The sequence below is a fragment of the Oryzias latipes genome, chromosome 1 (genome assembly GCF_053564925.1).
Source record: "Oryzias latipes strain Hd-rR chromosome 1, Olatipes_Hd-rR_3.1".
Lineage (NCBI taxonomy): Eukaryota > Metazoa > Chordata > Actinopteri > Beloniformes > Adrianichthyidae > Oryzias > Oryzias latipes.
The window spans coordinates 39164997-39192816 of NC_136237.1; the positions used below are offsets into that span (position 1 = coordinate 39164997).

The 27820-nt window shown below is 41.1% G+C and overlaps 1 protein-coding gene across 9 annotated transcripts in view; it reads left to right on the forward strand.

Annotated features, from left to right (window-relative positions):
* rptor (regulatory associated protein of MTOR, complex 1) overlaps positions 1–27820 on the forward strand; it is a 176673-nt gene that overhangs the window by 58048 nt on the left and 90805 nt on the right. For all 9 annotated transcript variants that reach the window (XM_023954642.2, XM_078947150.1, XM_078947151.1 and 6 more), the window contains exons 5-7: positions 1586–1744; positions 8950–9096; positions 20461–20636. In XM_023954642.2, coding sequence (XP_023810410.1) covers positions 1586–1744; positions 8950–9096; positions 20461–20636 — 482 coding nt within the window. The remainder of the gene's footprint in view (positions 1–1585; positions 1745–8949; positions 9097–20460; positions 20637–27820) is intronic.

Genomic DNA, 27820 nt, shown 5'->3' on the forward strand with positions numbered 1-27820 from the left:
GATGTATGCAAGGAAGTGAACCAGAGGCAGAGAAAAGCAGCTGACAGCACTGAGGCAGCAGCTTGTCCCTGTCAACACTTTGTGGTTTGGTTTTGGGGATGTTCTGCTGGTTTTGGGTCGGGCTGCTTTTACTGTCAGAACTGTGAAACATTGTACAAAAAGTTTGAGAAACGATTTTTCCAGTGTTTTCTTAGCATAAGCTGTTTGTTTAAACTGTTCAACTCATTTTTTGTCTTTGGAATATTGCTACCTTTTTAATAATCCTTATTGTTATGAGTTTGTTTGCTTTGTGGTAAAATCTTCATGAACATTATTGATCGATGAAGTTAGTAAGCCTCTTTGGATAACCAACCTCTTCTTCAGAGTCGGGATTATTTTAGGATTTTTAGTCATCTCTGAGTCAGATTGTTATTTTTGGGATGATATTCTCAAAAGTGAACATCCTCCAACACGACAGAAAAAGGACTGTTGCTGTTTTTCAAGACAAACAATTTTAAGAAAAGTTTAGATTTGTTTTTTCTCAGATAAGAATTGTTGATATAATTTTCTAAAAATTATTCTTGTTTAGTTATTCCAAAAAGCAAAAAAAAAAAAAAGGATTTTATTTTTGGTTGAGGAAGTTTACCGAAAGGAGCCAGTTGACGTGGCTCGGGCATCTAGTCCGGATGCCTCCTGGACGCCTCCCTGGGGTGGTGTTCCTTCCGGGCATGTCCCACTGGGCGGATGCCCCGGGGAAGACCCAGGACACGCTGGAGAGACTACGTCTCTCGGCTGGCCGGGGAAGGCCTCGGGGTCCCCCCAGAGGAGCTGGAGGAAGTGGCCGGGGAGAGGGAAGTCTGGGTATCATTGCTTAGACTGCTGCCCCCGCGACCCGGTCCCGGATAAGCGGAGGAAGATGGATGGATGGATGGATGGAAGTTTACAAACTTTTTATACCCAAATTTTTTCTGTTCTTTCTGTTTAGGCTCTTTTAATACATCTGAGGCTTATTAAGCTGAGCTTCATCTTATTTGTTTATTTTTCTGTTTAGAATAATAGAAAATCAAAGTTAGGCATCTTGGTATTTTAGATTTAAAGACCTACTATGATAATAGTTGTGTTTTTTTGTGTTTTTAATATGTTCTTGTAGCATTTTTCTCATGATGGAGAACATAGATAAAGATTATTAAGCTCAAAATTCCTTTTGTGATTATTTCTTCATTCAAATCTTTGTAAATCAAATTCAATATAAAAGAAATGCTGGTTATAAAAGAGCTTATTTGTGACTTAGGAAAAATGCCGGGCAGGAAATGTTAAGTTGAGGGTGTGAGGGGCTGTAAGCTAGTGGGAGAGCTTGTAAACAGATGAGTGATGGGAAGTGGAGTGGGCTTGCTTCGCCCCACAGATCCGCCAACAACTCTGTTGTAAACTCCTAATGAACTTTTACTGCTCTGCAGAAATTATGTGCTAGAAAATGCAATTTTTCTGATTTGGGCAAAAACTGCGCAATCATAATAAAAGGACCACTGAGAATGCTTTAAAATGGACCAAAAGAAGATCAGAGTGGCACTTTAACACTCCTTCATTTCTTTCTCTATGGTTTCAGGCACGTTACAAACAGAGTCTGGACCCCACAGTGGACGAAGTGAAGAAACTCTGCACGTCACTGAGACGTAACGCCAAAGAGGAGCGAGTCCTCTTCCACTATAACGGCCACGGGGTTCCACGACCGACCGTCAACGGCGAGATCTGGGTTTTTAACAAGGTACGGCATGCAGGGAAGCTGATTTTATTCTTCGGCAGCACCAGAGAATGAGCTAAATGATAACCTCACCGGTGACGCTTATGCTCATATTCCCATTTTTTTTGGATGACCATACTTGCAATATTTTAAGTTATTGTTATCAAGAAAAACTAAAGATTCTTGCTGGTATATTTTTATATGCATGTAAAGGATAACAGGTACCCATCAAAAAAATCAATATAGTACTGGAAGTAACACTAGTTTCTGTTGAAAACCAGCAATACGCTATGTATGTAAGTAAGAAGGTATAAAATTGATCGAGAAGTAAATCATTTGTGGTAAACTTTCTTCCTGTTGTGTTCTCCACTGATTTTGTCTTTTTATGTACGCATTCTGCAAACAAAAAGACGTCCAATTATAAGCTGGTTGACTGAAGGTGAAAACAGTGAGGGACCTGTGATGTGTGTACGAAATATATGATTAGATACATTAACTTACCTGAATACATAAAAGATACTTTTCTTTTAATACTCACAAAGAATAGGACAGTTTAAAAGACCCCAAACACCAGGTTTTAATGTTTGAAGCTGTTCAATCAAAGACATTTGTTTTTTGTTGCTAAAACTAAAAACGTAAGGGGAAAAAAAGTTTCTTTATTAAAAGGCATTTTGGCACTCCTCATTAAGGGGTTGGGTATAGTTTTAAATGCCAAATGAATAATAATATATATTTGGATTGTATCGATTTAGAAGTTTGTTGAATCTTTTGTGTATCGAGATGCGTATCGAATTAGGTGAGAGGGAAAGATACACACCTCTATACGAAGCATTGTGTAGGAAATAGTGTTCTTCCTCATTGACGGTGTACTCTGAAACTCTCAGCGGTGTTTATACGAGGACATTTCTGTAGCTGCAGCAAACGTAAATGCATGATTTAGCACTGAACCCTTTCTCTGGAACAGGGAGTTCATGTAGACACTAGGGCTGTGCGATATGGCCTAAAAAATAAATAAAATCTCCCATTTTATTTATTTTTTTATTCGACTTGTGATTTTCCCCCGGTAATCAAACGGAAGACAAATGTAACCCCCATTTCTGGGATGAATAATAAATAAATGAACACACTCCTGGAATCAAAGTTAAGTATAAGATGTTTCTTCTTCTCACTCCCTTCTGGACTTGTGTTGTTTATATAATTTTGTTTTATTTGGTTTTCTGTTTTATATAATTTTTGTCTTGTTTTTGTCTTATTTTGTTATTCCACACTTGTTTTCACTAGTCCAAAATAAAAAGGTTACTTACTTTACTTAGAGTCCCAGCTGTGTTTTAAGTCACACTTTGTAGTGTAGACTAAAGGAGACAAACATTGACCTTGAGAATAGCACCATTTTCTAAAGGATTAACAATACAGCTCATATCTGGGGTCTAAGGTTTTAATTCGATTAAGAAACCCCGTCTCCCCCTCCACCCCCCAGACCCCAACCCCCCATTGTTGTCGCCTGCGAACAAAAAAATCCTCAGGCGGCCGCGTCGCAAATTAATACCGATACAAGTATTAATTACAACGCAGAATTCTTTCTTAACAAATAACAGTAACAACTAACTATCTAACTAATGAACTAACTATATAGGCGTTGTAGAATGAGTATGTGTATGTGTATGGAAGCGATTATGTAGCATAAATAAAAAGCAAAGTCAAAACCAGAAATGCTTTTTCATTTACAAAATGAAGCTGCATTTTTTGACTCAAAAATATAATGAAAAAGCAATCCACCAAAATGCTTTTTCATTTCCTTCCTCAACACAGCTTATTCTGTCACTTAATTAAAATTAAAATGAAAATGGTATTTGACATTTCATTTTCAAGACGTTCCATGGTAAACGTGTAGCATAATTCATTTAGAAATGTCTAATTTGACCATTAAAATGGATTAATAGAAATGCTTTTTAATTTTCAAAATGAAGCTGCATTTTTTGACTCAAAATTAAAAAGAAAAAGCAATACTTCAAAATGCTTTATCATTTTATACTTCAACACAGCTTATTCTGTCACTTAATTAAAATGATAAATAAAACGGTATTTGAAATTTCATTTTCAAGACGTTCCATGGTAAATGTGTACCAAAATTCATTTAGAAATGTCTAATTTGACAATTAAAATAGATTAACAGAAATGCTTTTTAATTTTCAAAATGTAGCTGCATTTTTTGACTCAAAATTAAAAAGAAAAAGCAATATTTCAAAATGCTTTTTCATTTTATACTTAAAACCGCTTATTCTGTGTCATAATTCAAACGAAAATGCAAAGAGGGGATTGCATTTGCATTTTAACATCCACTCCGCGCAAGTTATCACAATATTCAATTCGAAAAAGCATTAGCAGAGGGGAGGCGGGGCGATGACGTCACTGCTCTCTCTGTGTGTCCGGCTGCTGACTGACGCACACACGCGCACCAGGAGCAGACTGTGTTAGCGGCAGAGACAAGGGTTTTGTGATGATTGTGAACTTCTGATGAGTTTCCACAGCTTCTCAGGACTAAGTAGCTGCATGTCCGCCTTCTGCGGTCCTCCTCCCGACGCACCGCGGACAAGCTTTGTTCTTCGGACCGCCAGCACGGATTTAAAAACATATAATCGAGCAGAGCAGGCCGTAAAATATTAGCATAACTGTAATAAAAGCACATTATGAAGATAGTCTCCTGCAGTTTCGCGCTAAGTGAGTGTTTTGGTCCACCAGCAACGTTTAGCATCGAGAAATCTGCTCTCTGATGATGGAGCTCCAGCTGTCATCAAACAGTAAATTCACCGCGAAGCTGCAGATCAAGGTGTAAATATCTGTGAATTACATCAGTCTTTATTTTGTTCTGGACACCACTGGAAACACAAATTCATATGATGGTTTCTCAGATCGCAGCAGCATTTCCGCCTTCAGCGATCGTCGGGAGCTTCGCGCTCCGCTGTGCGAAGGCAGCTGGCGGTCCGAAGAACAAAGCTTGTCCGCGGTGCGTCGGGAGGAGGACCGCAGAAGGCGGACATGCAGCTACTTAGTCCTGAGAAGCTGTGGAAACTCATCAGAAGTTCACAATCATCACAAAACCCTCGTCTCTGCCGCTAACACAGTCTGCTCCTGGTGCGCGTGTGTGCGTCAGTCAGCAGCCGGACACACAGAGAGAGCAGTGACGTCATCGCCCCGCCTCCCCTCTGCTAATGCTTTTTCGAATTGAATATTGTGATAACTTGCGCGGAGTGGATGTTAAAATGCAAATGCAATCCCCTCTTTGCATTTTCGTTTGAATTATGACACAGAATAAGCGGTTTTAAGTATAAAATGAAAAAGCATTTTGAAATATTGCTTTTTCTTTTTAATTTTGAGTCAAAAAATGCAGCTACATTTTGAAAATTTAAAAAAGCATTTCTGTTAATCCATTTTAATTGTCAAATTAGACATTTCTAAATGAATTTTGGTACACATTTACCATGGAACGTCTTGAAAATGAAATTTCAAATACCGTTTTATTTATCATTTTAATTAAGTGACAGAATAAGCTGTGTTGAAGTATAAAATGATAAAGCATTTTGAAGTATTGCTTTTTCTTTTTAATTTTGAGTCAAAAAATGCAGCTTCATTTTGAAAATTAAAAAGCATTTCTATTAATCCATTTTGATGGTCAAATTAGACATTTCTAAATGAATTATGCTACACGTTTACCATGGAACGTCTTGAAAATGAAATGTCAAATACCATTTTCATTTTAATTTTAATTAAGTGACAGAATAAGCTGTGTTGAGGAAGGAAATGAAAAAGCATTTTGGTGGATTGCTTTTTCATTATATTTTTGAGTCAAAAAATGCAGCTTCATTTTGTAAATGAAAAAGCATTTCTGGTTTTGACTTTGCTTTTTATTTATGCTACATAATCGCTTCCATAGTATGTGTGTCAGCACGCTGCGTGTGTAAAAGGGCTGAGCGCGTGCCACGCAAGAGCGAGTGAGAGCCTTTGACTGTGATGGGCTTTAGGCAAATGTTGTAGCCTGTGTGTGGGGGGCGGGGGGGGGGGGGGGGGGGGGGGGTCTCTTCCTCCACGTCTGTGGCAGTAAACCCATACCAGTTCCAAACAACAGATTATTTTATTCCTTTCTTGGGAACAAACTTCCCGCTCTCACCGGTAGCCATGCTGTCGCTTGCTGTTTCGTGTGTGCTATGATGTTGTAGTTTGTCGCTTGCGAAACCGCCGTGTGAAACTAAGGCTACGGAAACTCTCGGGAGCCAAAAATGCGGCATTACACAAAAACTCTATTTAGTTCTTTTCGAAATCGCCCGTAACAAAAAATTCGGATTTATTCATTCAATCGATTTTTCTTCCAGGCCTAGTAGACGCACAATCATTGTTAAGAAAAAGATGTCTGACTGTGTCAGTTCACCCATCCACACAACTCCTACTTCCCTGTGTTACTTCCTTGCAGAAGTGTGAAGAAAGTGTAAGCCTTTCCACTTCACACTGAAACAGGAAGTGCAATGAATAGGAGCTAGAAAAGATTCAGCACCTTCAGAATGGGACATCTAGAAAGATCGATGATTGACATCCATCGTGTTTTCACTTCTTATCAAGACGTTTCATAGAATGACAGAAAAGAGTGAACAGCTAAAAAAGTAACTGCAAAGCTGAACCAGATGAACTGATAGATGAAGAAGATGTCTTTAAGCATCTGTATTAGTGCAGACACTTCATTCATCTGTCAATCACACTTTTCTTGGAAATGAAGTTTAAAAAACTGGGTAAAAATTATTTTTTTAACCTGAAAAGATACTTTTTAAAATTTATTTTTAAATTTTTTTTATTTAAATTCTACCAGATCAAGGGCCCCTTTGTAGGCGAGGTTGAGGGTTTGACTCTACAGTTGTGTCAGCATTCACTGTTAAAACTGTATCCCAAAGCACCATGATGATTATTTTTTCTGTGGTGACGCTTGAAAACCACAAGTCAAATAAAGAAAATAGATAAATACAGCTTACATTTGAAGTTGTTACACACTTGCACGTGTGAAATTTGCTCGCTCTGTTTGATCCTTTGTCTGGGTAACAGTGAGCTGCAGACACAACTGCGCTCTGGAGCCACTGTGTGGTTTAGCCCCCCAATGCAACCCCTTACTGCTGAGTGTCAAACAGGGGAGCATTGTCATGATACAGTGTTCGGTATGACTCAACCGTGGATTTGAACGCACGACTTTCCAGGGCGAACACTCCTCCACTAGGCCACTGAATTATTATTTTTTTTTACCAATATTATCGTTTCAACAGTGCCAGTTTGTCTGTTAAAAGGTCATTCCAAATTAATTTCATTTAAATTCAGTAAGGCCTGCTGAATAATTCGCAAATTTATCGTTATAGCGATACTAAGCTGTGCAATACGCATATCGCAAAAGATGGCAAAAACTGCAATAAATGGTTACCTTAAATGTGGTAAAACAATCTTATAGCAGCTTGAAGTATTTAATGAATCAAATAAATCCCTTCATGCATTTGACCAATCAGATGGAAGCCTTCACGTTTTAGACCAATCAGATGGAGCTTTTTTTATGTTAGATGTTCGCCTCTTATGTAGACCAGGGTTTACTCTTATTTAAATGAAACTGTTGTCGAAACTGTGAAATGGAAATTATATTTTTGGTTGTTTTGCTATTTGTTCATTTATCGCAGGTTATATCATCATGGCGATATTGATCACTTCTATCGCATACCGCGAGTTTTCCTCATATCGTGGAGCCCTAAATTCAGTCATAATTTGGAGTAAAATTCCTTTATTTTAAAGTGATATTATTGTCCTCTGTTCTCTTAAAAAATGTCCACTTCAGAATTTATTGTCATGTTTTGTTCCTGTGTATCAGTAGTGTTTGAAAAAAGAACAAAAGAAAAAACCCTCCTTCCTGCTTTTACTAAAACATTACTATAAGGAGAGTTTTTGTGGTCACCAAACCCACACTTGAGCGACCACAAGCCTTGGATTAGCTGCAGAGATGAGCTCTTGGCTCCACTAAAGTTAACTCTGCTGCTGAATCAGACACATTTGCTGAGTGGGTACCCACCTTGTCTTTTTAAGAAAGCGTCCCCTTAGAATGATGATGCACCGCTGCTGCTTTTTTCCTCCAGTTCACCCCCAGGCCATACAGCTTCACCTTCTTCCTGTTTTGTTTTTCCTCCTTTTGTACAGTTTGGTTTTTACTTGTTTTTGTGTAGGATGTTCAAACATCAGTGAATGAAGGTTTAGTTCAGGAAACTGCAACCTTAAGCGCTAAAAGTCATTTTCTTTAGTTTTTAACTGACCAAACCCCTGTAAGAGCCACAAAGTCCCCCGTCAATGTTGGACACATATTTTTTTTATATGTATCAGTTTTAAAGACCTACTCTGATAAAAAATTGTGTTTTTAACATGTTCTTGTTGGATTTTTCCTCATGATGGAGGTCATTTATGAAGAAAAATTTGCTCCAAATTGCGTTGTTGAGTATTTTCTTGATGCAAATCATCGTGAATCAGGAGCAGAAATGCCATTGGAAAAAACCTGTGGCCTCAAGCTCCCTGCTCCAGTCCATACGTCTTCATTTTCCTCGTCTAAACTGGTGTTTGGCTTCAAACCGTACGGCTGGATAGCTCCAAAATTGCTCGCCATTGTAGTTGCACCGCTAATTTTAGGTTGTGAAGGGGCTGTAAGCTAGCAGGAGAGCACGTGAAACTAGGGGACGATGGAAAATCAGTGCATGCTTACTCCACGCCAACAGTCCCACCCAAAACTCAGAGGTGAATTTCTGATGAACTCGTGCCGCTCTGCAGAAACCATGTCCTAGAGAACGACACGATTTTTTTAAATTTTGGCAAAAACTGCATAATTACAATTAGAGGGACCCTGGTTTGAAAATAAATCCAAGATGATTGGAGTGGGACTTTTTTTTTTTTAACCCTTTTTTTCTTCCAATTATTAACATTGTTCTTCAAAGCCAGACCCCTGCAGTCCCCTGGTTCAATTTAGTTATCATCAGACAGTTTGTCAGAAAACAATTGTCTATTAAAACACCTTAAAACGCCACTAAAATTCCACTTTTTGACTTGTTTCCCACATTTTTCTCAAAGCTAGTATTTAATAAGGATGGATCCATAAAAGTGAGTGATGATAACATGATGCAGAACCTTTTTGTCACTCTTCAGCATTTGTCTCTTTCTCTTTTTTCTCACAGAACTACACTCAGTACATCCCACTGTCGATCTACGACCTGCAGACGTGGATGGGGAGCCCCTCCATTTTTGTTTACGACTGCTCCAACGCAGGAATTATCGTCAAGTCCTTCAAACAATTTGCTCTGCAGAGAGAGCAGGAGCTGGAGGTGAGGAAAAACCAAAACATACATAACACGTTTTACATTCATAGCTGTTAAGAAGCGGGAAACTGCCCTGTCGATGTCTTTTCACTGTAGGAGTTGAGGTTTCCAGCTGTAAACCTCCCCATGCAAGTGGACAATTGGATCTTCCTGACTGCTTTTTGACTTGATCCTTTTATTCCACACACAGAAATACACGCCCCAAATCCTTTCCAGCCACGGTTCTGCCAGCACTTCTTCTTTTTCTTGAACTTATCGTTCCAGCTCTCGGTTCAGGCGTGCTACGTGAATTCCTAATGAGTGGGCGCTGTCATTCATTTCAATTATTCATGAAGAAGTTTCAGCCAGACTGTAGATTAGGAGGAGAAGGGGAGAGGGAAGGAGGAAGGCAGGGGATTTACAGTATGGAGCTGCTGCTAGGGTGCATTACCTTTTTTTAAGTAAAGGAAAAAAAACCTAAGAGAACTGCTGAGTTGCTCCAATGTTTGACTAACTCTGTCAACGACGTCTTTACCCTCTCTACTAAGCCTGCAGAGGTCGCAGCAGGTTAGCCTCCGCCGACCTAAAAACTGCAGCTTCTGTTCTCCTAGAAAGTGTAGTTTGTTTCTAACTTTAAATTTACAAGGGATATAAAGTTTTACCATAAAGACCAAGCAGATTTGTTTTTGGACCCATTTGATGTCTGGGCTGTCCTATCACTGCACAAAAGGGCAGTACAAAGAAAAATTCAGGAGTTCTGAATCTTTTCTGTTTATGACCATAAAACATAATCTGTGTTCAAAAGCTTTAAAGAGAGACAGAAATATGATGGAAACACAGTAAAGTCACAACACTCTGCTCTCAGGCGGTGGCATAAATCTTCACTAACTCGTACAGAAGGAAGAAATGAAAAAATAAAGTCAACATAATCATAATAATCACCTAAATATGGATGGTAGTTTATTCATAGGCTGATACATATGGATAAACAGCTAGAACCTATGGTGAAACTTTCAATTTCACCATAAATGAATATTATTTTGTTTGCAAATGGTGTCAGCAAAATGTACAAGTTTTGAACTAAGGTGAGATCAAATAAAACTTTCTTCTTTTTAAAGGAAAAATGAATTCATTACAGCAGCTCTACATAAATATACCGAACAGAAAACGTGAGATCAACAAGTATAAAAAAAAGTTGCAAAAAAATACCAGTAAGAACAAAAAGATAAAAGGAGTAAAGACTCTTAGTTTATTTAAATCTTTACATTTGATGAATTGATCAAATATGACACAAAAAAATGAAGTTAGTATAAAATATGGATAAACCGTCAGCAATTCTTGCTGAATTTTCCTTTCAGACAATGTGATTCTCCTGTCATGGCAGAACATGCGGGGAATTCCAAAAGCATTTGCCGCATCATTGCACAAACATGTTGCTCCCAAACAGCCGGCCGGAGGGTTTAGCTGAAGGACTTTTGTCAGGAAATAAACAGAGGAAGTCCTTTGGGGAAATGCATGGGAAATTGCATAACATGCCCCTTTATTTTCCCGGGCTCAGGCCTTGCCTCTCCCTCTCTTTCAGACAGGAGGTGTAGTTGGGCTGTCAGGTGGAGGATTTAGGGAGAGGTGCTGACTTCCGGACACATTGTCCTCCTGCTGAAGAAAATCCTTGTACACGTCTTGCCTCCTTTTCTGTATCATCAGACCAAACCTCCCTGAAAACTATGCTGTTTCTTATTTGTTTCATTTAAGCTATTAGATTTAAAGACCCCACTTCGATATAAATGGTATTTTTAACACGTTCCTGTGGGATTTTTTTCTCATGATGGAGGACGGAATATTCAAATGAAAACCGCTTTTTGGAGTATTTCTTTATTCCAATCGTTGTGAGTCAGGATCAGATGAAAGAATGCCGGTGGAAAAAGCTTGAACTGTGAGGTAGAAGCTACTAAGGAAGGCCACAAGCTCCCCGCTCCACTCCATTCTGATTCATCCGTTGTAGACAAATAGATCTGGCTCAAAACTGTACACCTGGAGAGCTCCAATATTGCTGGCCATTTTTGTTGCACCAATAATGTTAGCTTGGGGGTGTGAGGGCTGTAAGGTAACGAGAGAGCTGTTAAACAGGGATGATGGGAAATGGAGGAAGGCGTACTCCCTACCAAGTCATGCCCATAACTCAGTGGAGATTTTCTAATGAACTCTTGCCACTCTGCAGAAATTATGGAAAACATCACAGTTTTTTACATTTTGGCTAAATACGGAATAATCATAATTAAAAGACCAGTAGGAACGCTTTTACAAAAGATGACTGGAATGGGACTTTAGAGGAGGATCGGCCCCTTGAAAATGAAACATCGCAGCTAAACGCAGATGGTAAAGCAAAAAGGAAAATACAAAAAATAAAAACAAAGAAACACAATTTGATTACCTCATCACTTAACAGGCAATCATACCGCCGACTCTTGATACTCATAATATTTACCCTTCCCTGTTAATAACAGATCAATACAAGAGAGCGTAGAACGATAGTTCCAATCATTTGGTGCTTTAACTCAAAGGTATTTTTCTTAAAAGGAGAACCCGATTTAGAAGGTGCAACTGTAGGGAACTAAATATTATTTTAAATAAAAAGGGAGGTCAAAGTTGATATATTTAAAAAATCTATTGTAGCCATTGAAACTGGCTTCTGCTTGATTGTGAAAGCCAACCCAAACGTTCGCACAGTGTACAGTGGTGAGTCGGATACGATCAGTGACCCGGTGAAAGGCCTGTCCTCATCCAGTCACTCATCCGGTCCTTTCTTCATCCGTTCACTGATCCGGTCCTGGCCTCATCCAGTCACTCATCCGGTCCTGTCCTCATCCAGTCACTCATCCGGTCCTGTCCTCATCCAGTCACTCATCCGGTCCTGTCCTCATCCGGTCACTGATCCGGTCCTGGCCTCGTCCGGTCCTGTCCTCATCCAGTCACTCATCCGGTCCTGTCTTCATCCGGTCCTGTCCTCATCCGGTCACTGATCCAGTCCTGTCCTCATCTGGTCACTGATCCGGTCCTGTCCTCATCCGGTCACTGATCCGGTCCTGTCCTCATCTGGTCACTGATCCGGTCCTGTCCTCATCCGGTCACTGATCCGGTCCTGTCCTCATCCGGTCTCCGGTCCTGTCCTCACCCGGTCACTCATCCGGTCCTGTCCTCATCCGGTCACTCATCTGGTCCTGTCCTCATCCGGTCACTCATCCGGTCCTGTCTTCATCCGGTCACTGATCCGGTCCTGTCTTCATCCGGTCCTGTCCTCATCCGGTCACTGATCCAGTCCTGTCCTCATCTGGTCACTGATCCGGTCCTGTCCTCATCCGGTCACCGATCCGGTCCTGTCCTCATCCGGTCACTCATCCGGTCCTGTCCTCATCCGGTCACTCATCTGGTCCGGTCCTCATCCGGTCACCGATCCGGTCCTGTCCTCATCCGGTCACTCATCCGGTCCTGTCCTCATCTGGTCACTCATCTGGTCCTGTCCTCATCCGGTCACTCATCCGGTCCTGTCCTCATGCGGTCACTCATCCGGTCCTGTCCTCATCCGGTCCCGTCCTCATCCGGTCACTCATCCGGTCCTGTCCTTATCCGGTGAATGATCCGGTCCTGTCCTCATCCGGTCACTCATCCGGTCCTGTCCTCATCCGGTCACTCATCCGGTCCTGTCCTCATCCGGTCACTCATCTGGTCCTGTCCTCATCCGGTCACTCATCCGGTCCTGTCCTCATCCGGTCACTCATCCGGTCCTGTCCTCATCCGGTCACTCATCCGGTCCCGTCCTCATCCGGTCATTCATCCGGTCCTGTCCTTATCCGGTGAATGATCCGGTCCTGTCCTCATCCGGTCACTCATCCGGTCCTGTCCTCGTCCGGTCACTCATCCGGTCCTGTCCTCATCCAGTCACTGATCCGGTCCTGGCCTCGTCCGGTCCTGTCCTCATCCAGTCACTCATCCGGTCCTGTCCTCGTCCGGTCACTGATCCGCTCCTGTCCTCATCCAGTCACTCATCCGGTCCTGTCCTCATCCGGTCACTGATCCGGTCCTGTCCTCATCCGGTCACTGATCCGGTCCTGTCCTCATCCGGTCACTGATCCGGTCCTGGCCTCCTCCGGTCCTGTCCTCATCCAGTCACTCATCCGGTCCTGTCCTCATCCGGTCACTGATCCGGTCCTGTCCTCATCCGGTCACCGTTCCGGTCCTGTCCTCATCCGGTCACTCATCCGGTCCTGTCCTCATCCCGTCACTCATCCGGTCCTGTCCTCATCCGGTCACCGATCCGGTCCTGTCCTCATCCGGTCACTCATCCGGTCCTGTCCTCATCCGGTCACTCATCCGGTCCTGTCCTCATCCGGTCACTCATCTGGTCCTGTCCTCATCCGGTCACTCATCCGGTCCTGTCCTCATCCGGTCACTCATCCGGTCCCGTCCTCATCCGGTCACTCATCCGGTCCCGTCCTTATCCGGTGAATGATCCGGTCCTGTCCTCATCCAGTCACTCATCCGGTCCTGTCCTCGTCCGGTCACTCATCCGGTCCTGTCTTCATCCGGTCACTCATCCGGTCCTGTCCTCATCCGGTCACTCATCCGGTCCTGTCCTCATCCGGTCACTCATCCGGTCCTGTCCTCATCCGGTCACTCATCCGGTCCTGTCCTCATCCGGTCACTCATCCGGTCCTGTCCTCATCCGGTCACTCATCCGGTCCCGTCCTCATCCGGTCACTCATCCGGTCCCGTCCTTATCCGGTGAATGATCCGGTCCTGTCCTCATCCGGTCACTGATCCGGTCCTGTCCTCGTCCGGTCACTCATCCGGTCCTGTCCTCATCCAGTCACTGATCCGGTCCTCTCCTCATCCAGTTACTCATCCGGTCCTGTCCTCGTCCGGTCACTGATCCGGTCCTCTCCTCAATTAAAGTTGAAGAATTAAAAAGTGAATGTTTTAAAGTGTTTTTTGTTTTTGCATACCCATCCACACCCACAGAACAAGCTGATGTTGTGGTCCATTTGCATGCATGTGAGCTGGGTGAGTGCTCACAGTAAAGAATCGTCTGCTTTATTTATTTTTTTTCTCATCACTTCCTGTGTGCACTCAGCCAACATGCTCGGTGCATTAGCTGCAGATGTGTGTGTGAAAGACGTTTGTGGGATTGTGTTGCTGCCGTTTCCAGGAAACTTTCTGTCTTCCTGTATTATTAAAACAGATAATAAATGTATGGATAAAAAATGAAAAATAAAACCGTTTATGAATAAGAATCTGATGCCGTTCGTCCAACATGAACGGCGCTCTACTGCTTCTGATTTCCCTCCCAACTCGCCGCAGTTCTATGAATGAATGTCATTCTATAGAAACTGAGATTTCTCACCACTGCAGCGCTTTTATCCGCAGAGAAAGAAACTGTCTCGATGATTTTCATAGTAATTTGCGGGATTGCAGTATGCTAATGTGGTAATTACAGAGGATGTTTGGCATTAATCAGCCTCTGCAGCGTTGTTGTGTTTACCATCCGGATTATCACGGCCCTCTGTCACACGCTTTTCTCAGATTTCTTTTGAGACGACGTTGTTTGGCTGACTCAACCAGATAATTGAGACATGCACGTTACTGATTTCTGTCGCTAGAAGGGATTTGACGACTTCATCAGGCAGCCAGAGCAGACATTATGTTCTCAGAAGTTTGGCTTAGATCCAGCCACACAGCGACAACCGTGCACCCACTCACATGTCGGAGCATTTCAAACTGCATTTGATGGCATGAAAGAGGCTGATGCACACGTTTCCATATTTGCCACCCCTTTGTGTAGAGACCACGCTTCAGTGTTTTCATAGCATCGTTTATTTATACGTGTGCAGTGCATCTTGTACAGCTATGCAGCAAATGCATCATCTAATGAGATCTGAGCTTCACCCCTTATTTAAGAGCCGTTTAATGAGGTAATGGACAAGCAGAGAACACTGCGGGGAAAAAAGACATCACACAATCATTAAATAATTTCCTTTTTATTGTCGTATCCTTCCAGTTGACACAGTTCAGCCTCAGGGCACAGAGAGATGTGCTTTTCAGTGTTCAAGAACGAAGCCAGTGGGTTGTGAGTCATGTAGAAGAAGGGAGTGAACGGAGCTGTCATCCAAGAGCGTCTGTCACGTTCTACACGAGCAGAGTTCATTTTCTTTTCTCTGCTGCAGCCAAACTGTGAAGTTGGGGGTGATAAATTAAGTGGAATAATAATCCTAGAGGTCTTTGAAGCAAATTCAGAACTCACTGGAACAGAAGACTGGGAACTCTCTTGTCAGACATCCATCTTATTTCTGAACCTGCTGATCCCTTCCAGTTGCTGCAGTCTCTCTCAGCTGCTGCTGGGTAAAGGCAAGGCCCTCCCTGAACAGGTCGCCCATCCGTTACAGGGTCTTACAGCCATGCACGCATGCACACACACACACACACACACACACACACACACACACACACACACACACACACACACACACACACACACACACACACACACACACACACAACTACAAACAATTTGGAATGATCAATTAAACCATGAAGTATATTTTTGAACTCTGGGGGGGAAGTCAGAGTTCCCTGAGAAAACCCACATATGCACGAGGAGAACATGCAAACTTCAGACAAAAAGGTCCCAGCCGGGATTTGAACCAGGATTTCTTAGCTATGTTTCAAGTGTGCTAACTAACCATCAAGTTCTGCCAGCAGCATCGTGTGTTTGACACAATCCCCAGTTTGATATGTCTTAAGTTTCTTTTGTACTCCCTGCGTTGCCATGGAAACAACATTTTTCTCTCCCAAGATGTGTCTGCTTCTGTATCAACAATCATTCAGTTAGTATCACAAATATAGTAAAACAGTTTACCTTTAAAGTTGTGTTGCATTTGATATTAATTGTAGTCGTTAGGAAAACATATTCTATTTAAACTTCCTTAAGGTTTTGATTTTGTTTTTTTATCCTGTGAAAACAAAACAAACTAGATGTTAAAAACTTTCATCTGACATCCTTCTTATTTCATGTTTTGTCACTGTTTCTCTGCTGTATTCAGTCGTAGCCTAACAAAAACACTGCCTGTGAGTCCCAGTCCCGTATTAGAGACCCACTCTAATCATCTTTTTGAGCCATTTTTAAATCTTTCCCAGTGGTCCTTAAATGATCATTCTGCGGTTTTTAGCCAACATTCAAGAGCTTGTGTTGTTTTCTAGGACAGAATCTCTGCAGAGCGGCAGGAGTTCATAAGAAATTCACTTCTGATTTGTGGTTGGGACTATTGGCGCAAAGCAACCCCGCCCCCTTTCGCATTGCTTATACCTGAGAGCTGTCTCTAAGATTAGCGGTGCAACAAAAATGGCGAGCAGTATCTTAGCTATCCAGCTGTACAGTTCGGAGCCCAGATATCAGCTCAGACAAGGAAAACAATGACGTACGTGGGTCTATTTGTCTGCAAGTGGATGCATCAGAAGGGAGTAGAGCAGGGAGCCTGTGACCCGCCCTAGCATTTTTTCATCTGCACATGCAGGGCTCGACATAGCCATTTGTCCGCTGGCCCGGTCCTGTTTTTCGAGCAGTACGGACCACAAGACTTTATTTTTTACTTGTCCGCTTGGGCCACTAAAATATCTACAATAAAGTATATTTTGCGAAAACGTGTAGATTTACCTCGTCTTTATAATTCACTTTTTCTGCTAGTCCTGTGTTCAGACTTCAAGGGTTTCTATGGGAAACCTTTTATCACTCTTCTCCTCCTCTCCCGCCTGCGCGCGCGGCTGTCGCTGCCGAGCACCACGCGGCACGCGCTCACTCATTTTTTTTTCAAACTTTATTGAATGTAACAATTCAATACTAAACAATGTTAAACAGCAACAACGAAGGAACAAGCCAGTGGGTTATTATTACATTTTAGGCAGATATATTTAAACTGACACACACATCAGCGCGCCCCCTGGTGGTTTTTCACCGCGATGATCATAAATCCAACACCGTCACTGAAGAGAGACTGAAGCATGTCAGAGATGTGGAAGACATGGCAGGAATAGATAGGAATATGTTAGATGGAGTGACGGGTGGAATTAGTGCTATGGACAGCAAGATATTTAATGAATGCATTGAAGATGAAACTGTATCCACTAAGCTTTAAGCTGAATGTCAAAGAATCAAAGGCAACTCCAAATACCTGAATCTCAGACTCAAATGGAGTATAAGGTCAAACTACTTAATTTTGTTTTTCTTTACAACACTGTAAGCAGTAAGTATTTCTAGTTAGCTGAATGATCTCAGTAATTTAATTGTATTTAATTTTTCAATTATTTAATTTAATTAGGTAACTAAAAAGTAAATGTAACTTTGCAACAGTAACAAAAAGCAGAACCTTAAGGCAGTCAGGGCAAAAAAGTCAATAAAACTTCTTAACTATTGATTAGGAACAAATGTGAAATAGCAGTGATTAGAAGCAGCATGAAAACTTCTTAACTAGTGTTAACTACTACACTGCAGCGCTCTCTTCAAAACATCTGAAACAGACTAGAGCAGATTTAAGTTTGATATGCTCTATTTTTAGTCATTGAAAAGTGTATAAATAAGTGCTAGATGTCACCAGAATGCACCAAATTGCACCATATTAAAATTTTCCGGGGGGGCATGCCCCCGGACCCCCCTGAAGTTGCAAGCACCTGCGGAGCGGCGGGTCTCGCTGTGCGCGGTGTCGGGCCAGTAACTTTCAAAAACTACTGGCCGTGTGGGCCAGTGCAAATTTCTGGGCTATGTCAACCCCTGACATGATTTCACACAATTTGAATAAAGAAATGCTCAGAAATGCAATTATAAGCTTAATTTTCTAAATATATGTCCATCATCAGAAAAATGCTACAAGATGGTGTAAAAAGCAAGATTTATATCAAAAAGGGTCTTTAAGGTTTTGTAAAAAGTATCCTACTCCAAAAATGTCTTCAGTTTTCTTGAGTTAATAATACTCACGATAAAAACGAATCAATTAATAACCCTTTCTAATTCAGCTGAAGCGCGGCTGTTTAATGAAAGAAACATGCGTTAGCAGTCAATGATGATGATGACAGGAAGGCAAAGAAGGCTGGGATCACTGTCTCCATTAGGACTAGAAGCTCATTAAAGTCTGCCCTGTAAGACACAGAAGGCATATTGAACCACCAGCAAACAAATCAACAATACAACAACACAATGAGCACATAAATAGTCAAGAGCTCCAAATATAATTAAAACTTTACATAATGTGCATGCCTCCTCCATAGCTCATGTCTGCAAGTATTGACTCCCAGAATGTGAAAGCTGCTCTTTAATTCTCTCTGCACAGAAACGAATCTAGTTAACCTCACAAAACACTTGCTAAGGGCTGCTTATCCTCTGGATCCTAAAATAAATACATATTTTTAATATGTTCTCAAAGGTTGCATATTAGTTGTTGTATTTTGCCTGCCAGCAAGAGATCGCAAACTTGGCAGAAATAATGATTTGCATCTTGTGCTGTCAGACTTTCCACTAGTTCTGAGCAGGAGTGGGAAAACAGCAATTACTCTTATTGCTTATCCCAAGAAAAACGACTTTTTGTTTGTTTTGAGATTTATTGAATTTTCTGCAATCTAAACGTTTCATGTTTTTTTTTCTTTTTCTTGATGTAATAAGCTCCAAACAGCCGCTTATGCAGCTTTTTATGATCTCAGCTCTATTGTTCAGGTAAATTTGCTTAGAGAAAAATCTCTGCTCTTTTGTCTGTCAAAGTGGGTGGACTCTGAGTTTTTTTTAATCTTTTTTTTTCTTTTTCTTTTTTAACATCTGACTGGTTGAAACTCGTGTATGAATTAAAACCAGGCAGGCTTTGAAAAAAAAAAGGTTTCTACTGCAGCACTTTTTTACTTTTTTTATCCAACACTTCAGACTTTACTTCTTTTTTTATTTACATTTATCACATTAGCAGAGATTGCAGTATTACTGAATCACAAAATTATTGTTTTCATTTGCAACAGCTCCATCTGTCTCAAGGCATGGAACTCTTTTTTTTTTTTCTATGTAAAAGTCAGAAATTTTATTTTAGCCATGTTTTTCTTGGTTCTGGATAACCTCCCTATGTCTGCATGACACTTCCACCTCCATGCTAAACAATGTTTTTATTTTTATTTTTTATTATTTACTGTAAAAACTTCTATTTCAACTGATCACATAATCTAATAAGCATATGTTTTTTTTTTTTAATTAATCAATCTGCAATCGTCTCAACGTATGTTTAGTTTGACTCATTTTGTTTTCCACTTTTGGGATCTTGTGGATATAGTTTTTGGGATCGTGTGTTACTGCAAGAATCCTGCCGACGTCAACGTGTCAAACTTCTGACATGTGTTGCATCAGGACTCACTATTACTGCTGAGGACGTAAACAAATAGACATACACGGTGACGTAATACTGCACTGCACTGTTTCATCTAAAACCACTCATCCGAGATCCCTGATGCAACTTCCACGTCATTTTCACCAGTTTACTTAACATTTATTCATCTGTGGGGTTTTAGCAGAAGATTCCTCTATGAGGTGAAAACGGACCAGGCTGCTGCTTAATATGAGACACAGAGATGACCAGAGATGGCCGGGGTAACTGTTGGGCGTAAATGCAACACAGTAGGCTTGTTTGTGGGGTTTCTTGCTTTAATTAACTCATCAAAAAACCCAAATTTCCGGCTCCAAATCCTGAACATCAAAGTTTCTTTTCACCTTTGTTAATAAAATAATTCCAGCTACTCGCATGAATGAATCCGTATTTTTTTTTAATGCAAAATAGGACTCCAATCAGCATCTTCAAAGGTAGAATTAACTGACGATTGTGTTTTTTGAAGTTATATTTACTGTCTTAATATGTTTATTTGGTAAATAATTTGTTATATTTTATATGAAAAACCTCAAATCTGAATTTTTAGTGTGTGAATTCGCCTATTAATGGGTTGGCGAACATGAATAAATAAATGAATGAAAACAAAACAAACAAAATGTTAAAAAATTGAATAAATTCTGGAGTTTTATGAAAACAGCATCTCTTTGAGGCGTTCATACTCTTCGTGTCTGTGAATCTCTGATGGACAGAAACAGTAACAACAAACCAGCTTTGTCCCACTTAATCTAGAAGCAGTCAGCCAGCTGCTCCTCCGTTTGTCTGCTGTCGTTTGTTTCCCCAAGAGAATCGGTCAGGTTTTGCAGCCCTGAAATAAATAGCTGTTCTCGTGACTGACACTCCTCCTGAAATTGCTTCCTGTTGTTGATGCCGCCTCGAAGTATTTCCCAAATACTCCCGATAGATCTAAAAATGGTCGTCTTGTTGGGTCCCGCAGGTGGCGGCCATCAATCCCAGCCACCCTCTGGCGCAGATGCCTCTGCCGCCCTCCATGAAGAACTGCATCCAGCTGGCTGCCTGTGAGGCCAGCGAGCTGCTGCCTATGAACCCCGACCTGCCGGCTGACCTCTTCACCTCCTGCCTCACCACGCCCATCACAATTGCACTCAGATGGTAACGTAGCATGTTTTCGTCCTGGGTATTTTATTGAGTATTTCTTAACCCTACTTCTTATTCTTACGTTGCTTAAAGAATCACTACATAAAAGTTGTGTGTTTTTATTTATTTATTTTTTTTTACATGTTTTTATGGCATTTTCAGATGGAGATTATATAATATGAAAGTTAAGCTTCAAAACAGCATTTCTGAGCTTTTTTTTTCCTTCTTCAAATCATTGTGAATCAGGAGCAGACAGAAAAAATGCTGTTTGGAAAAAAAAAAAGAGCTTTTTGTGACGTAGAAAATTCATTTACCTCCCTGCTCCGCTCCATTCTGATGCATCCACTTCCAGACAAATGGATCCACGAACGTCTTTGTTTTCCTCGTCTGAGCTGGAATCTGGCTGAAAACGATGCAGCTGGATAGCTCTGAGACTGCTCGCCATTTTTTTTTTTTTAACTTATCCTGTCCAACAGCTGCGCAAACAGATGAGAGCTTGTGTTGGACATATTTTATTTTAACAACAGGGGTTATTAATCTTCTGACAAACCAGAGTTATATTTGAATAAACCCCTTTTGTAATCGAGGCCAAACTTTATTCATTTTAATCATATTTTAAAACTTTTTGTGTTGGACCGGACGGAAGGAAAGGAGGGAGGAAGAGAGAGGGATGTTAGAGTGGGGGGGATAGGAGGGTGATTATAGAAAGGGGGGGTGAAACCATGAAGCAGCACAAAGCAACAAGTTGCTGGATGGTTATACTCATTAAAGTGAGGTTCAGATGTAATACAGGTCTATAAGGGCGGGGCCTGTCCACACACACACTCAGATGTTATAAACACACCTGTTGGCTCAAAAATGTTCACATGTCAACATGTACACAATACAAGTAATGATCACACACACATACTTATGCCTTCAAACCAACTATTATGAAATGTCTCACTCAATCACGCAACATTGCTTGCCATTTTTTTGTACCACTAATGTTTGGTTGGGGGTGTGATGGGGCTGTAAGCTAGCAGGAGAGCGTGTAAACAGAAAGCGCTCAGTAATAGGTGGGGTTGCTCCACGCCAACAGTCCCGCCAACAACTCAGAGGTGTGAATTTCTAATGAAATTTTTTTCCGCCCTGCAGAAACTGTCTTTGGAAAAGAAAAGGGTTGATTTGATTTTAGCTTAAAAAAAGGTATAAAATTGATGAAAAGACCACTTGGAAGGGTTTTACAATAGATCCAAAGCTGACCTAACCTAAGCTGAGAACATGTGTTGTGTTTGTGAAAGAAGCGTTTGTCAGTCATTATTTCATCTGTTAATCTTCTGGAGGTGTGTCTCTGCTCACTGGGTCCCCACTTCTGCATCTGCTTCAGGTAGAAAACATTTCTCTGTCCAGCATTCAGCATTCAGCTGATGAGAAATACTACAGCGGGATGAGAAAAAAGCTCATCTGCATTGATGCAGGGGTGATGATCCCCGCAGAGAACATATCTGGAAGATATTCAGGCAAAAAAACGGCTCGGCTGATGCAGCAGCCGGATGCAGATTAGCTGCGATGCATCATTCAGGGAACCGCACTGATGGAGCTTCAAAGCAAACGACGGGAGCACACCGATTTTATTAGTCAGCTGTGTGCAGGGTGGCCGTGCCGATGGAAGCACTGACATTGAACAGCAGAAGCAATAACACAAGGGTTTTTTTTAAACAAAAATCACCTTTGGTTTCACTTTCTCATCCAAGATGAGGAGTCTCAGCTGTGTCAGTACTGGTTAAAATTAAATGGATCCATTTAAACTGGATAGAGTTAAAATTTTGATTCATTGATATTAAAACTGATCGTAACCTACAAAATAAAATTCATTTAATCAAATCCTTGAATTTAGTTTTCCTAAATTAGTTTTGTGGGATTTTTTTTAAAGCAAAAAAGTCCTTTCAGATAGTTTCTGGTGTTGGAAGTAATCATTTATTGATTAAAAGTTCCACTTTTCTTCAGTTTGTCATTAGTGTAGTGACATGTGCTTTTCACAGCCAAACAAAACTGGTTGTAAGCGAAAATTTGCTATTACATATTAAGCAAAATAAGGCAAACTAAACGTGATTTTACTCAAATTAGTTCATTTTTAGGTTCTGATCATGTTCTTACTGCCTTAGTCTGTTTTGCTGAGGATCATACTGTTAAAAAAGTAAAGGCCTAGAAAAGGCTAGAATATTTTATGACTCGTTTCCAGTCCGTAACTTTTCAAACCCAAGCTGTGAAACCAGCTGTGTTTCACAGGCTCCTGTATTTTTGGATGCTGTGGAGTTGTCCATTAGGAAACAGAACACCATGACATGCTGCACTTGAGTCTCTGTCTTCAGTTGACACATTCAGTCCATGTCGCTCAGGGTGCTGGGACGTTTTGTTATCAGTCGTTGTTGTTTGTAATGTTAGAGCAGCTTTTGCGGTGAGTTTGGAATCAATCTGTCTGTTCAGAATCCCTAAAAATAATTCATTTTCTTTCCCTCCCTAGTTTCTAACAAACGCTACCTTAAATAATGTTACTTTGGGTTCAACCCACAATGTTTTAACAGAATCAATAATGGCCCATAACAGAAAACGCACATCTGGTAGATTTCTTTTTTTTTTCACAGAAAATATACATTTAATTTTCTTTCTGTTTTTTCCTTCAGGCATAATGTGATCCTGTCACAAGTCTGTTCTCCTTTCCTATATTGAAACATGCAGATGCAGTTTTAGAGAGGGGCAGGACTCTGCAGGAGCCTCAATGTGTGGCTCAAAAGGAGTCTTGAGGATGACACGGTCTTAACACGCACTAACACTCAGTGATGGCGAATGGACAAATCTGCATGCTCGTTTGTGCATCCACAGTTTCCACAGAGCATCCGTGAAGATGAGCTCTGATGTATGACGCCTCATGACTCCATGAACAATTGGTGACGTGAATCCAATCAGCTGAGCTCACTTCAGAATGAGGTCTCCAGCTGTGAAAGGTGTTCATTTCTGCTTAATCTTGGATACGATTTCTTCCCTTCTTTTTCCACCTGCATCTTCATTAATAGTTTATTTCCTCTTTGCATTCTTGGATTGTTGTCGTCCCCCCCCCCCCATCTTTTTCCCGTGTTTTTTTTGCCTCATTTTGCCGCTCCACCTCAGTTACAGAGATTTGGAGAATAGCAGTGAGAGGCGTAGGCCTCAGACCAGTCATTACTCTGTGCTCAAAAGGAATTTCTTGTCTGAAGTAAGCTCTAAAACTACAGGTCATCACCTCATCTTTAATGCAGCTCCCTGCCTCTGCAGACTCACTCTTCATCTGCAGTGTTCAAAAGCCCTTCGGTGCCATAAATCAGCACTTATGTACCTGAAACTTATTTGCATTTTAATGAAAGATTTCATTTGTGGACACTAAAAGTTATGGGGATAATTTCCCAAATTTCCCAATGAAGTTTAAGTCGTCACACTGAAAAAAGCTGAATGTTTCTTCTCTGTCATAAACATGGCAGAGTTTTATTTTCGCTTCTCCAAATCCGTGCGCCGCCGTGACCCGAGGCATAATGAGCTCCCACTTCTGTGTCATTAATATTGATATCGGTTACCAGCTTTTCCCTTCTGGAGAACAAGGTGCTAAAAGCCTCTCGGAAAATATTGACTAAATAATTCTTTATTACCATCAGCCTCAAAAAATGGATGTTGTGGTTTTCAGGGGCGGATGGTTCCTGATCCCTTCAATTAGAGTCTTAGTCGAGGTCAAGCTTCAGTGGATTTGATAAATGGATGAAACTTGTTGGTTTGCATGAATTCAGGACGACACATCTGTGAAAGACCCACTCTGATCATCTTTTGATCTATTGTAAAAGCGTTCCCAGGGGTCGTTTTAATTATTGTTGTGCTGTTTTTAGCCAAAATCCAAAAACCTGTTGTTTTCTAGGACATAGTTTCTGCAGAGCGGCAGTAGTTGAGATGCAGGACCGTTCCCCGTTGCTGGTTGCTCTCTGTTTACCGGATCTCCTGCTGCTAGCTTAGATCACATCACACCCCCAACCTAACATTACTGGTACATCAAAAAAGGCGAGTAAAAGTGGAACGGTTCTGAGCTTGTCCCAACTGATCTGTACATTTACTTTTCTCGCCAACATTGAGATGGTTAAACAATTTTAATTTGATTAGCTATCGTAATTCTTACATTTTTTTATGTCTGTTGTCAGTTTTGCCTCCTTTACGATTGTTCGAACCATTCAAACATTGAATGTTTCCAATGCCTACGCACATTTATGGTTTCCTCAACAGCGCAGAGCTTCTCCCAATTACAATTACAGCGCCTTAAAATAAATGAATGGAACCTAAATGCAACACTGGAAAATCGTACACTGTTGGGTTAGCGTCAGAGCCAGATTCCAGCTCTGACGAGGAAAACCTAGACGTACGTGAATCTGGTCGTCCACTAGTGGATGCATCAGAATGGAGAGGAGCAGCAGGTTTTCTACATCACAAATACAATCTTTTCCAACGGCATTTTTTTGTCTGCTCCTGATTCACAACAATTTGGACAAAGAAATACTCAGAAATTTATTTAAGCCTAATTTCCTTTCTATATGTCTTCAATGATCAGAAAATGCCACAAGAACATGTTAAAAACACACAAAAAACATCTACAATCACTATAATTTATTTATTCCTATATTGATAAAAGTATAATTTAGCCAAATGCGGAACAAACCCCAAATACATGTTCATTCAAAGCTAACCAAAAATATGTTTACATAAACTCGTGTTCCTATAAAAGATGCATGCTGCTCATCATTATTAATTTGTAGTTCCTGTTTTTCTTCATAAAAATTTAATGACTGTGAAACACACCCTTCGGGGCCGTTTCTAATAGATTCTGGGTACAAGTCTCCTGCGTGGATATATGACAGCCGTCACACTTTAAGATCAGCCGTCACGCTTTGAGGGTCACCTGTCTTACTCGTAGAGGTCACCCAGGGTCTCTTTGGAGGGGCCTCACAGACGGGCTTCATGGTCGTACGCTGTCGTCCTGCCAGTTTTGGCAAAGAATAACAATCTGCCCGAGACCAGCCCTGCTGCTCCAGAGCCTCCCCTCCTGATTAAACATGGCAGCTGTGGGCTGCATCAACCTGCTCCGGGGCTTCCTGTCTGACCTGGAGCTTGATTAGCATCTCAGAGCCCTTCTTGAATTTGCCTTTATTCTTTATTGGTGCCACCTCTGCTTGTTGTTGTTGTTGTTGTTTTGTCCTGTTCTCACTCCTGGGGGGTATTCCAGGAAGCATGTTTAAACTAGCCTGACTTTAAGCCTGAACTCTGGCTGAAGTCCTCCTGAACTTGCTTACTCTGGGTATGTCGGTTTCAAAAGACCGGATATGAGTTAGCGTAATTACGCTCGACTTGGTAACCCTGGGTTAATGCACGTGAACGTCAAGTACATAAAGACATCCTCAATGGATCGCCGATTTCCGGAGTAACCATGGAAACGTGTGGAGAAAAAAAAGAGAGCGCTATACTTCAGTGAGACGGAGTCTGAGATTAATGACGGGGAATGAAGATTATACGTCCATCAAAAAAGTAATACGGCTGCATCATCAAAAGAAAGAGTTTCTGCTGGTAGCAGAAGAACAGACAAAGTAATGCACGAGTTTTTGATCTTATTTCCATTTTTATGTGTTCAGTTAAATTTATTCAACCTAATTTCTTACGTCTATAAAACTCAACAATTGTTAATACAACTCAAATTTACATATTTATTTAGCTAAATGTCATATTACTCCAATTCAAGTAATCTTTTTTCCATCGTAATGAATTAGAATTCTTGAACTCTCATATGTCTAAGTTTGAGCCGGCCGATACTCATTTTTTGACGTTAAAAAGAACAAAACAGCACGTGCTTAGCGCGTGCGTTCATTTAGGAATTTTCTAACATTGTCAATATAATAAGTGACTGTAGCGGTGCTATATAAAATCATCCTCTCCCTCCCTCTCACTCATGGTGCAGAGACTTGAGCAAAGTAGGACAAAATAACTCGGCAAAACGCAGTAAAACAACTAAACACATTTGGTCAAAAACCCACACTTAAACCCAAATCCGTCCAGACAGGCAAAGGGAATGGTATCCCACAATCCCTTGCGGTGCCCATCTAACAGCAGCACCAAAGTTACACCTACTTAATTGAATTAATTTGAATGAAAGCCAAATAAATGTCTGAAAACTACGTGTTATTTTTAAACTGACTTAACAAAAAAAAAGATTTTTAATTATCCTAACTGAAGCAAACAATTAAGTTAGATCAAAGTAAAAAAGTTTATTTTTTCAACATCCGTACGTGGTCTTATCATCCTCTCACGGTGGAAAAAGTATTATCTGAGCTTCTTCATCCACTAAATCATCTTCAAATGGACACGCCATGCTGCTTCACCTCTCTGAAAAGAAACTAACCTTCAACTAAACCTGCTCCAGACCAGGTTATGTTCAGAGCATGAGTTGCCATGGTAACTTGACCTACCCTGAAACATACCTCCATTTCTGGAACCGAAAGCTGTGGTTATCAACTTCCTTAGCCTCAAACTTACCGTGGGAGCTAGCATAACCTGCTTTCTGGAATACCCCCCTGCTCTGTCCTGTAGAGAAAGGTGGCAGGAAAATGAAGGCGTGGCGAGCTTCAGAGTGCATAAATGGAGGTGAGCAGTGATGTGCTGGCTTACCTAAAACTTTAATGAGATGCATTGAGGGATGGAGGATGGGGGGTTTACACAGGGACGGGGTGTGGGCTTGGTGAGTGCCTTTCATTGCTCAGCTGAGTAGAAAATCATTACTGATGGAGTGCCATCTTCAAGGGATTTCCCCGCTGCTAAGAAGGGGGGCAAAGCGGGGGCCCATCCGAAAATAAACTAGGCAGAGGGGGAAGCAACCAGGACTGAAAACCATTCAGGTTGCAGATAAAACTTTTCAGCAAGTCCCGCATCAGTTCTGGACTGCAAGGACCACATTGTTTTTCCAATTCTTCTTTCTTACCGTGTATTTGAGTGAAAACAAACTTACCAACATTTACACGCACCTAGTACCCAAAATTATTTTTTGACAACGCTAGCCCCTAAAAATAAATAATAATAATAATGATAACAATAATAATAATAATAATGACATCACGGGGTAAAATAAGGTGAAAAAATGATTTGCCCAAAATCTCTTTTAA